The 14,628-nt window shown below is 52.0% G+C and overlaps 2 protein-coding genes across 2 annotated transcripts; both read left to right on the top strand.

Moving 5' to 3' along the window:
• The first annotated feature begins 84 nt into the window (after positions 1-84).
• Gjb5 (gap junction protein beta 5) lies at positions 85-3,103 on the top strand. Its single transcript, XM_051171178.1, has 2 exons — positions 85-401; positions 2,147-3,103. The coding sequence occupies exon 2, from the start codon at positions 2,171-2,173 to the stop codon at positions 2,984-2,986; it is 816 nt and encodes a 271-aa protein (XP_051027135.1). The 5' UTR covers positions 85-401; positions 2,147-2,170; the 3' UTR covers positions 2,987-3,103.
• Positions 3,104-4,451: 1,348 nt separating this feature from the next.
• On the top strand, positions 4,452-7,109 carry Gjb4 (gap junction protein beta 4). The gene is made up of 2 exons (XM_051171180.1): positions 4,452-4,466; positions 5,677-7,109. The coding sequence occupies exon 2, from the start codon at positions 5,983-5,985 to the stop codon at positions 6,781-6,783; it is 801 nt and encodes a 266-aa protein (XP_051027137.1). The 5' UTR covers positions 4,452-4,466; positions 5,677-5,982; the 3' UTR covers positions 6,784-7,109.
• Positions 7,110-14,628: the final 7,519 nt, after the last annotated feature.

The raw sequence follows: 14,628 nt of genomic DNA, 5'->3' as shown, positions 1-14,628 counted from the left end.
AGGGCTGGCCTCTGGCCCTCCATACAAGGTTGGGGATGAAAAGATGAAAGAGCGGGTGCGCGCGGGGGGGGGGGGTGGGGCGTTCCCCTAAGAAGATGCTGGGATTCTTGCTCGGAGAGGAGGAAACCCCTAGGCTTCCTGAGCTTCAGTGGAGGCAGTCTTTGAGAGGCCCGGACCTAGCCAATGGCTTTGCAGCCCACAGCTCCTCCCACCCCCCTTCGCCTGCACACACCTCTCCTGGCCAACAGGACACGCCTCGTCTGCTCAGCAGCCTCTCTGTCCCAAGTATGAGCTTTCCCAGAAACCCTTCCCTGATTCTGACATGAATTCTGATGCTTGCTGAACCCCAACTGCTGGCTTCCAGGAGCGGTACTAGCGAACACTGAGGAGTCGCTGCTCAGGTAAAGGCCTCTTTACTTAGATGTGCCCAGGACTCGGCACACCTCACAGGGAAAGCACACCTAACAGGGACGAGTTCTCCTGAGGAGGCTGGAGGGAGGCGACTTGGACGTGTGGGCTATCCTGGCTCCTGATGCTGAAGGAAAAGCACCCCTCCCTCTGCTCTGGGCTCTTCCTCCTCTCCCCAAGTGGCAGAGATGACAGAACTGGGGACCTGGAGCTGAGTGGGAAAGGGACCGAGCAGGGCGGAGCTCAGCCGCAGACTGAGCCTGAGCCTGCAGAGCCCTGAGGTTAGGGCTAGGCCTCCCCGGGTGTTCCTAAGACGCTACCAGCTCCACCCACCTGAGACGGGACAGCGCAGAGAAGCCACTGACTCAAAGCAAGGCCACCACGTGGCCAAGTGGTGAGTGATACAGACAGATGGGGTGCGGAGTAGAGGCGCCCCCAGAGGCTGTCACCCAGGGGGAGACAGGAGATGCATGGGAAAGCGAGCAGTTCCCTAAAACTTGAGGAAAGGGCCCCAACTCAAAACTGGATAGTTTGCAGAGTGGACTCTGGAGCCTGCCTCCCACTGGGTCCCAAACCTGTTTACTAGCTTTCTGACCTCCACTAAGTGAGAAAAAATACCGCACTCCTTGCTAAAAAAGGGAATAATATTGGTTTTTGCGAAATGCCTCTTACTGCATAGGTCTGATCTGAGTTGGCTGTGAGCTCACACTCGGCTTTGCAGCTGACCCTTCAGAGGTCAGGTCAATTGTGACTTTCCACGCAGGCCGGGCACATGAAGTGTGTCGCTTCCTACTCTGATCACGAAGTCTTAGAGTATAAGGCCCGAGAGTGCACACCAGGGGGCACAGTGTTTTGGCCGCAGTGGACCCCCATCATCCCCCCCGCCGCCCCGCCCCCTCCCCGAATCGGGCCGAGAGGACTTCCTAGTGGAGACATAGGGATGCTTTTGCTCAAACAAAGATGAGCTTGCCTTCCGTCCGTCACGTCGTCACGCAGCAGAACCCACCAGAACAGCATTTTCCAGGCTGGGGTTTGCCAAAGCTGCCCAACAAGATGATCAAAGCTGTGTTGATGAAAGGGGGCTCTGTTGTCAGAGGAGTTGGCAACGCTGCCTACTTCATCCCACTTTGAGGGAGTCACAAAGTGAGTTAATTTATTAGCATGGGTGAGTAAAGAGACCTACATAGTTTTGTTGAACCCGGCTACTTGCCAAGTTGTCTTGAACGCAGAATTATCTGCGCACGCGCACGACTCCTCTTGCCTTCCTGTGGACCAGGGGTCCATGGAACAATATTGGCCCACCTGCTTACTCTAGGAAGCCTCTTGTATATAGAGCACTCTGGCTCCCTAAGTGGATCTAATTACTGGTGTCCCACCTTCAAGTAAGTGGCACCTAATTGCCTGGACATTACCAGCAAAGGACAGAAAACAGGTTCCCCTGGAGGTGGGTGGTCGAGGGAGAATAGCCCAAGGCTCAGGAGCTCTGGATGACTGGCTCCTGGCGTCCAGCACCCACCCACTTTTATGAGCAGGGTTGCTCTGTCTTAATCACCTGTGCCTCCATGCCAGCTCTGCGTTTAATAGTCATGTCATTTCATAAATGCCTCGAACCCTCAGTTTCTCTCAGCTGTAAAATAGGGGGTGTAATAGTGCCTAGTCCCGTGATGACATGCTTCCGTGAAGTGCCCAGGCTGAGCACTCCATAACACAAGAAACTCCATCCTTGTTTCCCCTGCAGAAGCAGCCAAGCCTTGAATCCGCCATGAACTGGAGCGTCTTCGAGGGGCTCCTGAGTGGGGTCAACAAGTACTCCACAGCTTTTGGTCGCATCTGGCTGTCTCTGGTCTTTGTCTTCCGGGTGCTGGTGTACCTGGTGACAGTCGAGCGTGTGTGGGGTGATGACCAGAAGGATTTTGACTGCAACACCAAGCAGCCCGGCTGTACTAATGTCTGCTACGATCAGTTCTTCCCCGTGTCCCACGTGCGCCTCTGGGCTCTGCAGCTCATCCTGGTCACGTGCCCCTCCCTGCTGGTCATCATGCACGTGGCCTATCGCAAGGCCCGGGAGAAAAAGTTCCAGGAAAAAGTTGGCAGTGGACACCTTTACCTGAACCCCGGAAAGAAGCGGGGCGGGCTCTGGTGGACGTATGTCTGTAGTCTGTTGTTCAAGGCCGCCATAGATATTATCTTCCTCTACCTATACCACGCATTCTACCCCAGATTTACCCTCCCCTATGTGGTCAAGTGCCATGAGGATCCATGTCCCAACACAGTGGACTGCTTCGTCGCCAAGCCCTCAGAGAAGAACATCTTCATTGTCTTTATGCTGGTCACGGCCGTCATCTGCGTCCTGCTTAACTTTGTGGAGCTGGCCTACCTGGTGACGAAGCGGTGTACTGAGTATGTGTCCACAAGGAGCGCGCTCACTGCACATCCAGAGAATGACGCCAACTGGGCCAACTCTTCCAGCAATCAGAAAGACTTTCTCTCAAGTGACCTCATCTTCCTGGGCTCGGATGATCACCCGCCTCTCTTACCAGATCGCCCTCGAGCCCATGTGAAGAAAACCATCCTGTGAAGGGTCCCTAGACTGGACTAGCAGGGTGGGCATGAGTTGGAAGGTTCCACCAGGTAGCTGGTAGGGGAGAAGAGCTGAGTTGGGGTTGGAGGACAGCTTGGGACTCCAATTGCCGCCCCCCCCCACTCTGGGCTACTTGTCCCGTCTGAATGAATTGCCCTTCTAGTATGTACCTCAGTTTCCTTTTTCTCTTAAATAAACACACCGCGTGCCGCTGCACAGGGCTTCTGGGAGGAGGAGTCTCATGAGGGCACAGATGAGCGAATGCCTCTTCCTGTGTGGCCCAGGGTGAGAGCTTAATAACAGTAAATAAAGTTAAACAGATTCAAGGTGCCCTTTGGTCTTGACCTTTGTGACCTTCCTGGAGTTAAGGGGGTCATCCTCTCCTCCAGAAAAGGGGTCTCTAGCTTTTCCTGGGGACCGTTCCAAAGCTAGCCTTTTGACCCAGCTGGATGTTTGGGCTGGGGGTGTCTGAAGAGATGATGGAGTTCGGTACACGGAGAGCTGCAGATTGCAAGGAAAAGCATCAGAACCTGGGCAACTTCAACTTTTTCCCAGACCCTGAGTCATGACTGCATAGCCTATGGGGGTCACCGTGAGCACTGACAAGCTCTCCTGGCAGTACCAGGGTTAGCCAGGCAAAAAGGCCACATACATGTGAATCATAGCTATTAGGAAGTGCCCAATAAACGCTTGTGTGAAATGAGGCAGAGGGGCCCCTCCCTGGGTGTACATTAACCTTCACTGTTCCTGCCAGACACAAGCCCAACCCCCCCCCCAGCCCCTGCTGGGTCACACTCCAGCTTCCCCAGAGCCCTGGGACCACAGAGGGTACACAACAAGGCTATATGCCTGGCCCCAAGCCAAGAGCAGCATTTCATGTCACCAACCTGCATTCCTTATCTCCAGCAGGGCAGTGGGTGCCCTGGTCTAGAAAAGCCAGGTGGCTTGTCTGGGTTCCAAAACAGAAGAGCCTAAGATACAGGCCTCAGATATAGCCCCGGCAGTGTAGCGCAAGTCTCGGGCTGAATCGAGAGTGTCCCATCCTGTAAAAGCCAACCGCTAAGAAGCTCAGAACCAGTTGCCTGAGGACAGGGCAAAAGAGAGAGTTGGGAACCAGGGGACAGGAACAGGGACTGGACGGACATGACAAGCTCAAGGGAAAGAAACAGTCCTGTACCTAGCCGTTTTGATACCAGCCTCCATCACTCTAGTCCCACGCACATACCTACCAACCCAGACAGGCAGGAGGAGCAAGGTGTGGGCCAGCAAGATGAGCCACAGGTGTTTGCTCCACCAGGGCGGGACCTTCCGCCGAGCCTGCCTACCCACCCCAGCGCTCTCTCTTGGCTCATTGGCTCAGAAAGCCCCACCCTATTGCAAAGTAAGAAACAAAACCTGCCTCCAGGAGGGCCCCGGACAGACAGACAAGCTGGCAGCGGCAGCAGCGGAGAGTGAGGACCCACGGGGACCGAGAAGGGTGAGGAGACAGCTGGGGGAAAGATCCCAGGGAACTTAGGGCTGGGGACTTAGCTTCACAGAGTGGGCCAGGGGAGGGCAGGGTCCCTGAGGGAACCCTAGGAAAACCCCACAGAGGGCAGGAAAGGGAGGCCAGAGGACCAGAAAAAAAAAGTCTAAAAGGAAGTGGGAAGGAAGAACAAAGCTACAGCCGGGTTTAACCAGCATCCATTGAGAGTGCGCTGCGCCTGACAAAAAAAAAAAAAAAAAAAAAAGCTACATCTCAGGAGACAGAGAGAAGTGTACAGTTTGGCTTCCAGCCTCTAGCAATCTAACAGGAAAGACGTTTTGACTAGGCTACTGTAGTTTGTGGAATGCTTTCTGCTGTGAAAGACAGAGGGGGCTCAGCACGTATCCCAGGAATACATGGCTGCAGAAGGCAGGAGCTGAGTCAGGGGTGGTGTAAAAAGGGCTAGAGATGGAACATTATAGGTGCGCCAGACCAAGGGAGAGCAAAGTTGGGGTACACTGAACATACATGTATGAAAATAATGAGAGATGTGATTGTCAGACAGCCTCTAATTAGGCAGTCTGAGAAGAGGGGTGTACCTGAGAAGAAAGGTCATGCCAGAACCCTGTCCCTGCCTCTTCCCCATCCCTTACAAACACACACACACACACACACACACACACACACACAGAGAGAGAGAGAGAGAGAGAGAGAGAGAGAGAGAGAGAGAGAGAAATGAGATGGTTGGAATTCCAGAGGGACCCACCAAGGCCCAGGTTTCAAGACAATAAAAAAGATGAATAAATATATGGCGATCTGTTCTGCCCTGACACAGCAGAGTGGGAAAGATGCCAGGCCACAGCGATTGCAGACGAGCCTGTGTTTAGTTTGGGAAGGGATATCTTGGGAAAGTTCCCAGAGACCCAAAGGAGTAAGGATGGAGGCAGTTCTGAGATATCTCCCAAGGGGCCAGAGTGCGCATTTCCAACACAGCCCCCCACCACACACACCCCATGCTGGGTTCAGGAAAAATTCAATGAGTCTGACACCCAATAAAGGCTACCTACTCTGCCCCTCCTTGCCCTCACCCAATCCCCAAAGGTAATGGAGAGGTGAAACCGTCTGACTCTAGAAGCCTCTGGGCCACTGTGGTTGAGACGTGGGGTGAAGGGGGCCGGCTGGCATGTGCGTGCTTATCTCCCATCCGTTTGTTACTTTGTAGAAGGAAAGAGACCCTGACTTTTGGAACTCTGAAGACCAGGGTTCATCTGTGCTCCTTGCTGCTGTGAGATCTTGGGCAGGGACCTCTCACCTCTCAGCCTTAACACACTTTCCTGTGAAATGGGGACTGTGGCCATCCCTTTGTCTGAGTCACTGTGAGTGAGGACACAATGGCCCAGTGGTTGTTGTGAAACATCCTTGTCCTGCAACGTCATCTATAGGGACGCCCTTTTGCAGGTTCTCCCGGGGCCTTGTGATTCCCAGGGCACACATCCGTCCCACGTGAGACACCAAGGACACAGGCAGCATGAACTGGGGATTTCTACAGGGGATCCTAAGCGGGGTAAACAAGTACTCCACGGCCCTGGGCCGCATCTGGCTGTCGGTGGTCTTCATCTTCCGAGTGCTGGTGTATGTGGTGGCGGCGGAGGAAGTGTGGGATGACGAGCAGAAGGATTTCATCTGCAACACCAAGCAGCCAGGCTGCCCCAACGTCTGCTACGATGAGTTCTTCCCCGTGTCCCACGTGCGCCTCTGGGCCCTGCAGCTCATCCTGGTCACGTGCCCCTCCCTGCTGGTCGTCATGCATGTGGCCTACCGGGAAGAGCGGGAAAGGAAACATCGCCGCAAGCATGGGCCCAATGCCCCGTCCCTGTACAGCAACCTGAACAAGAAGAGAGGCGGCCTGTGGTGGACGTACCTGCTGAGTCTCATCTTCAAAGCCGCTGTGGACCTTGGTTTTCTCTACATCTTCCACCGCCTCTACAAGGACTATGACATGCCCCGTGTGGTAGCTTGCTCTGTGGACCCCTGCCCCCACACCGTGGACTGCTACATCTCCCGACCCACGGAGAAGAAGGTCTTCACCTACTTCATGGTCATCACAGCAGCCATCTGTATTCTGCTTAACCTCTGTGAGGTCACCTACCTGGTGGGCAAGAGATGCATGGAGGTCTTCGGTCCCCGGCGCCGGAAAGCCTCCAGGAGGCAGCATCTACCAGATACGTGCCCACCATATGTGATCTCCCAAGGAGGTCACCCTCAAGAGGACACCGCTGTCCTAACAAAGGTCGGGATGGCCACAGTGGATGCAGGTGTGTATCCATGACCTGCAGGTAGGGTTACGAGGTCACTGTCTGTTCGCTCAAGCCACTGGAGAGAATAGGCGAAGGGAGCGTGGTCTTCTGCAGCAGGTCAGGTGGGGAACATGGCTACGGGGACTCCAGAAGGTCATCCGAGGGCTAGCAGAAGATGGGGAAAACTGTTGAGTCCCTAAATCCTGAGCCTCCAGGGACTTGATGGCTGGTGGGGATTTTATATTTGTTAATAGAGTACCTTAACCCTCCTAATAAATATGATGTTACCAGTGCTTTGTAGACAGGTGGTGTGTGATGGGTGGAGAAATATGGCGGTGGTGTTTCAAGTGGGCCTCTCGGAAGAAGCCAAGCCACTAAGTGGCCATCTAAGCCCCAAACCACACACACACACACACACACACACACACACACACACACATGCACATACATACACACACATGCACACATACATACACACACGCACACACATATACACACACACTCACATACACACACACACACATACACACACACACACACACACACACACACACACACACACACACCACCAGGATATGGAGAAGAACAAAGACAGGGCCCACACCAAGCGCCTCACAGCTCTGCGGCAAGCCATCCAAGGCAGGAAGACAGGGATCCATGGAGACCCTAGTCTGGTTCTCAGAGAGTGTAAGTCAAGCCGTACATTGTATGTGGTTCAGGAGGCCTTTGCCTTCCCCACCCCAAGCTCCCTAACCCTGCCGAATGAAGGTCCTATGTAAGGAGTACCCTCGAGAGTACTCAACGGTGCTGCGAACAAGTGAAAGACAGAGTCTCCCAAGGGCCAGGGGACATGTGACACCCCATCAATCCTCCACCAATATACATCCCTGAATGACCTCATTCTCCCCGTGCCCCATAAGCATATGCACCTTGATAGTCCCAGAAGCATCTTCCTATCCTGGCCCTGCCTCTGAGCCCACAAGCTGCCTCTGGATAATTCTTCGGGAAGGTGCTTTTCCTGACTAGCAATTCCTGACTGGCCTTGCCTTCCTCCCACAAAGCTGCCCTCCTCACAGAGACCCTGCCCCACTTATGAAGGGCACTGCCATTATCCAGCTGTTCAAACCAGGAGCTAGCCTGTGATCCTCAAACCATCCTGTGATTCCCCCTCCCCCTGCCTCCTTCCCCCCCCCCCGCACCCTTCAGCTCCTCACACCCCACATCCCAGCATAGTACCACAGGTCACTGACTCCAGCCTCTGAGGGCCTCCTAAGTCACCTCCTCTGTCACCCCATAGCCTTTCATCAATCCTCCCACGGGGCCTCCTGGCTCTACCCCACACACCTGGATGCAACGAGTGAGTACTCAGTCCACAAATGTGACCACGCCATCCCTCTAGCTTTAACACTTTGTTCAGCACACCCCACCCCTAACCCCATTGCCCCCTAAGCTGGCTCTACTGACCTCCCCACCCCTCCATGACTTCCTCTCTCAGTTTACGACTGATAACACCTAGGTATCCGTGACACTATGAGCGTGCCTCCAACTGTTTTCATACTAATCCCTCTGCTTGGAATGTCCCTCCTGCCTCCTCTGTAAACGTCCTGAAACCTCAAGGGCAGCCTCCATGTGGCTCAGGCCTCTCTCCTCTGTCATTCTCCCTGGGTTGGAATAGCCGATACCGGGGGAATGACACCCATCAGCCTGTGAGCCCTCAAAGGGCAGGGTGCTGAGTCACCAGGTGCTTGCAGCCCTCAGTGGGTGTTTGCTAAATGAGTAAATGGGGTTCTGAGCCTCTTGGCAGAAAACTGTGTCTTGTTTGTCTGACACATCCCCCCCCCACCCCCCCACCCCCCCGCCTCGCCCCGTCTGCCACACCTGGGAATTCAACAATGTGGGTTTTTTTTTTTTTTTTAAATCTTTGTTGGCTTTTTTGTGGTTAACTAAATCCAGTTTTTAAAAGCATGCTTATGGGTAGGAAAACCCTCCAAGCCTCTATGCTCTGTTCTGATTAGGAGACAAGACCAGAGAATCACCTCTCTTAGGTCAAGTTCCCTGGAAGCAGAGGTGGAGGCAAGGATTTGGTACCCAGGGTGGATGGAGCTAGGAAGCAAGGCAGGAGGTGCTGATCTAAGCTGGGTGTGTGCCCAGGGTCCTAGGGACTGCCATATTTGGAGAGGAGTATCATAAATGCCACCACAGAGTAGCCCCACGTTGATACACAATTCTGGTCCTCTGACCTCTCCTGTAAGCCATTGGTTTGACCTGGCCCTGGTGGCAGGAATTCGTAGGTAAGCTTGGGTTCAGTCCAGATCATTTCTCCCGGAGCTGCTAACATTGGAACGTAGGGATTGGTGTCCCCAGTAAAAGGAACAGTGCCACCTACTGAGCTTCTGAGACACGGGTGGCTCTGAACCTTTTTGTCAGCCCAGAGACGTGACCACTCAGCCCAGGTACTCTCAACAGAGCCAGATGTCGCTACAAACCAGGGCACAAGCCACAAACAATTCCCCCTGGGAGTCTAGAAGCCGACTCCAGGAGTTGCCCTTGGCTCCAGTATGTTGTGAGCTCACCCTGTGACCCGACCATTCCCATAATATCTTCACAGAGATCTCACATCCTGAACTATTAGCCAGGTGGAGACCGCCAATCATCTGGCCAGCCACAGCCTCCGGAGTCGGCTGAGATGAACTCGTAGGCAGCTCCCTGGCCACTGAGCTGCTGTCTTATCTGTCTCACCCACATCTAAAGCATCCGTCTGCTGCTCTTGCCCCCCCACTCAAACCTCTGCCTTCTTGAGAAATCACTGTGCACTTCCCTGATGACCTCATCTTGTGCACTCTTTCCCGTTCCCATCACTGCTACCGACTTCCCATTCATTCAGGCCTGAGCTCGCGGCCTGGGATCGTCTCTCCCCAGCTTTGCCAAGTGACCTGAGGCTACACGAACCACCTGTGCTTCGCCCTGCTCTCTTTACTCCATGACTTTCTTGCCCTCTGAGACACTTAGCTTCCTATGCACAAGGAGCCAGACCTTGTCATCGCCCACAGATGTTTCACCCTTACAGCTTCTCTTCTTGCATTCAAGTCAACAAGTAATGCCGGCTTAATTTTATGTCGAATCTCCAAGCTAGATTCTGGGAAGACTCGAACACACTCCATGGGTTCACACAACTTACATACTAGAGAGAAGGACAAGTATCAAATGTCTAGTGTCCTAGAGAAGTGGAGAGTGATGGGAGGCAGAAGAAGAGGGCTTGGCATCCGGGAAAGGGCTTCCCTGGGAATCATACAATGGTACTTAGAGAAAGTGAGGGTTTTACCAAGCGCTGGAGAGTGGGAGTTTGTAAATCAACAGAGGGCAGATCTGATTGTCAAAGCAGCCCAGGCCAGCTGACTCAGCTGAGGGGGCCGGGGTTTGGAGTGGGGCTGAAAGGAACCAGGAAAGATCATGTAACGTCTTCTTTGCAAATCCCTGTTGATGATCTTGGACTTCATCCTAAAACACAAGAACAAGTCCCTGGAAAGATTTATCTCGGGGGCGACGCCTGTGGTTGCAGCGTGGAGAGACTGAAGCGGGGCTGCCTGTTTGGAGTGTGATGCAACCGGCCTGCGACAGCGCGGTGACCTGAAGTGAGGGCAGAGTGTGCTCAGTAGGCATGGAAAGAAGTAGCTGGGTTTTACAAGATAGAACCAGAAGGAGTTGGTGATTCGGTTGGGTTTGGGGACCAAGCATGGGGAAGAATCTAAGTGACCCTCTGTCCTCTAGCTCTGAATGGCGATGTTGCTTAGTAAGTCCAGAGCCACGTGGATGTGCAGCTTTGAGGGAGCCAAAATGATTTCCGTCTCAAACATGTTAGTCTGAGATATAAATACGATACCTGGTTATTCCCCCCATCCTTCCTGGGCCATTGTGATCCCTAGCCCCCCTTCTCTCTCTCTCTCTCTCTCTCTCTCTCTCTCTCTCTCTCTCTCTCTCTCTCTCTCTCTCTCTCTCTTTCTCCACCACCCACCCCCACCCTGGACCTTTTGTTATGGTTCTTGACATCTTCATAGGTAACACATCTGGCCTCTCAGTTCTCTGACCCCGCCTTACTTCCAGCAAGCTTCGTCCCTGCCCACGAAACCTTACCTCCTGACCTCCCACACCTTGTCTGTACCAAGAACAGCCTCGTCTCCTGTCTCACGAGACCACTCAGTGTGGTTCTCACCACAGCAGTTCCTCTTCCCCATCCCTTGACCCCCACCACCACCCCCGTTCACTGCCCATTGCCCCCCTTCTTAGCCCCCTTCTCTCCTTTCTAGCGTACACTCCCCAGCCCCTGAAATCACCAACTCTTAGGTGCTCGCCACCCTTTGCTTTTGAATATGTCTCTTTAGAGTTTTGCCTCTGAGACTTCTCCAAGATGCTTCTGTAGCTGGGCTGTCTGAGAAATCACACCCCTGGACCAACTGATCTCAATGTAAACGTCTGACTACGAAACTCAAGTGGAATAGCCAACATTTCTAAGCAATCCTAGATTTCCCTAAAACTTTGACCCAATTCTCCAAGATGGTCAGAGCACACCATTTCTTTCCTCATGCTCCAGGCCCCAGTCTCCCAATCCTAGAGCGTGACTGACAGACATCCCGTGTCCCTGGGGAGCAAGAACAGGAAGCAACTTCCAGGTCACCCCGACACAGCTACCATCTTCTTAGCATGCGTACCCTGCCCCTCTGCCTTCTCCTCTTCAACACGAATGAAGAATCCTCATGCCTGGCATGCCTTTCCCACCTGACCAGCAGACTCCATCACCCGGCCTCTAGTCCAGGCTTTGCTCTCTCCTCCACAAATGCCCTTTCTGAAAATATGCTATAATACTTGGTTTCTCTCTTCCCCTTATCTCTCTTTTTCTTTCTTTCTCAATACCACCCCCTGCTCCAGCTACCTACCATTGACAAAAAGCAAAGTTCTGTAAGAGCTCTGTACATCTGTCTCCCCTTTCTCATCCTAGTAGTCCCCAATTTGCCAGTCAGTCCTTCCACCCCATCTCATTCCCTCAGCAGCATCTGGCCACTGAGAGTGCCCTCCCTAAATCTCATCTTCTATTGGCCTTCAAGCAACACCCTCCTCTGTGTTCTATCTCACTCACAGGTCTTTATTAGTGTCCAGACAGTTATCTTGGTCAGTACCATCAATATAAACCATCTATCTGCCAGTGGCTTGTGTATTCATCGCTAACTTCTTCCACGAGGGACACAGTCACATCTCCAACCTCCTATGGATCTGACTAAAACCAGGCGCACATTCTCTTATCTTGTCCCCAGTGGAAGGTGACCTCCCCATCTGTCTACCTACACGGTCAAACCTGGGGAGCTTGGGAAGGTGGCTCTGATGCTAAGAGTGTGCCTCCAATGCCAGTGCAAGGACTGAGTTCAAATCCCAGCACCCACACAAAGCTGGGCATGGCCTCCCATGCCCATAGCCCCAGGAATGGAGGCAGGAAGATTTTTTTGGGACTTGCTGGCCACCAGCCTAGCCCCAGATTCAATGAGAGACCCTGTCTCAAAGGAACAGAGCCAAGCATGATAGAACAGGACATGGGAAGTCTTCCTTTGACCTCCACACATACATGCATAAGTGCACACAAATACACGTACACACATGCGTCACAACACATAGAAACACACACACACATATTCCTAGAAGACAGGGGAAAAAAAACACCTAGAAGCCTCTTTCTTCATAATCACACCCACAGCATTAGCAAGTCATATTTTCAGTAATTTCAACATATATTCAAAAGCTTCCTGCTATCTCTAAACCTTTTAATCAGCGGCCAATACACCTAGGTTCAACATCTGGACCCTTGCAGCAGCTGCCTCCCTGCCTGAACTCTTCCTCTTCCTCACAGTGACCCAAAAGATCTTTCTGACATGAGAGTCAACTCTAATTAGCCCACTTTTGATTACCATTGGAGCTATGGATGTAGCTCTGTCGGTACAGCCCTTGCCTAGATTCACTTCCCGCCACCGCATAAAACCAGGTGTGGCTCCCCGGCACCTGTGATCTCATTCAAAGAGGTAGAAGGGGGATGAGAAGTTCAAGACCACCCTGTTTCGAAATGACAACAACCAAAAAGCTTTCGTTAAAGCCATCTTGAAGCAGCTTCCCCTTGTGACCAAAACAATTAAACCAGGTCAGACTCTTTGCCGCGGTCTGCAGGCCCCTGTAGTATGGATTACTTCTCTCCTCCAGCTCTCTCCTCCGCCCCCTTTCTACCAATTGGCCACCCCCTGTCCTCACCACTTCAGGGTCTTTGCGTCTGCTTTTTCCTGGCCACACCCTTCTCCCAGAACATCACCCATCTGTCTCCTCAGCAAAAAACTCAAAGCAGTTCCATTCCAGGAGGCTCTCCCACACCCTCCCTGGAAGCTCGCACCATGGCTCACTCTATCAGATGGCCTTGTTCTGTCTTCCTTTGAGCATTTAGCTGGCTTTGAAAAAATAATAATAATCTTTGTGATCATGGTGTCACTGAGAGGAGCGCTGGAGAACCATGGCTACGATCTGTCTGTCTGTCCCTTGCCCCTCCCCACTCCCATCACCTGGACTAGCCCTCCACATTTAGCAGAAACTCAATAAAAGTGGGTCAACTGACTGCCTGAACAGCGTGCAGGGTGGAGCCGGCTGGCGGCCTGTTGGCACAAGGAGGGAAGGACTAGCCTGGAGACGGTGATCTGGAAGGCATTCCGTAAAACTGGCTAAATGTAAGACGAGGCTTTGCTCCATAGTTGCCCGCCCCTAGGGAGGGGTTTTCTGTAGTGAAGTCTTTACAAAAGTCCCTGAATTATGGGCCACTCTCTCGGTTACTGCGTTTTTAAACAACAAACTGTTCTTTAAGGGAAAACTCATTAGCCTGAAAGAACCTTAATCAATGTTCACAGAGGTTGCTTGGCAGAATCAGAAGAAAAAAATTGGGAGCAAAGACATTTGGCATAGATTTAATAATAATTCCTGAGGGTAGGGCTTAGAGTTGTAAGTGTTGTCTCTGTAAGCACACTCTTTTGTTTATATGTGTGTGTGTGTGTGTGTGTGTGTGTGTGCATGTGTGTGTGTGTGTATAAACAAAGGAAGTGTTTCTGTCATAAAGAGGACACATACTGGATACTTTTTTCCTTAAATTATGCAGGTAGTTAGTCAGACATGGTGGCACACACCTTTAGTTCCAGCACTCAGGAAGGCAGAGGCAAGAGGATGTCTGTGAGTGTAAGGCCAGCCTGGTCTCTAAAGGGAGTTCCAGGACAGCCAGGACTATTACACAGAGAAACCTTATCTCAAAAACCAATAATAATAATAATAATAATAATAATAATAATAATAATAATAATAATAATAATAATTTTTAAATGAAGGTAGGGTTTTGAAACAAAGAATAAAAGTTCAAGCTTCTTATACTAATTCAAAAATTCTTGAGTTGTTGAATATGGTGACTCACCCTTGTTATCCCAGAATCTGGAAGACTGAGGCAGGAAAATGCAGTTCACTCTACCCTGGGGCTGCTTAGTGAGACTCTGACTTAAAGAGCTTTTTGGGTTTTGTTTTTTTGTTTGGTTGGTTGGTTGGTTGGTTAGTTGATCTGGGGTTTTTTGGTGGGGTTATAATAACTATGTCACAGACAATTTGGGCAAAGTTTTGTCGGGTAGAAGAAATGGCTCAGTCAGTGAAATGTTCATCACACAAGCCTGAAGATATGAGTTCAGTCCCCAGATGTGAAAAGGCTGGGCAAAGCAGTCACACTAACAAACATAGCATTGAACATGTAGAGACAAGTAGACCCAGGGGCCAGCTGGCCAGCCAAGCTTGCCTACTTGCTAAGCTCCAGACCAATGAAGAAA

The sequence above is a fragment of the Acomys russatus genome, chromosome 29 (assembly GCF_903995435.1).
Source record: "Acomys russatus chromosome 29, mAcoRus1.1, whole genome shotgun sequence".
Classification (NCBI taxonomy): Eukaryota; Metazoa; Chordata; class Mammalia; order Rodentia; family Muridae; genus Acomys; species Acomys russatus.
This window is presented reverse-complemented; position numbering and strand designations above follow the sequence as displayed.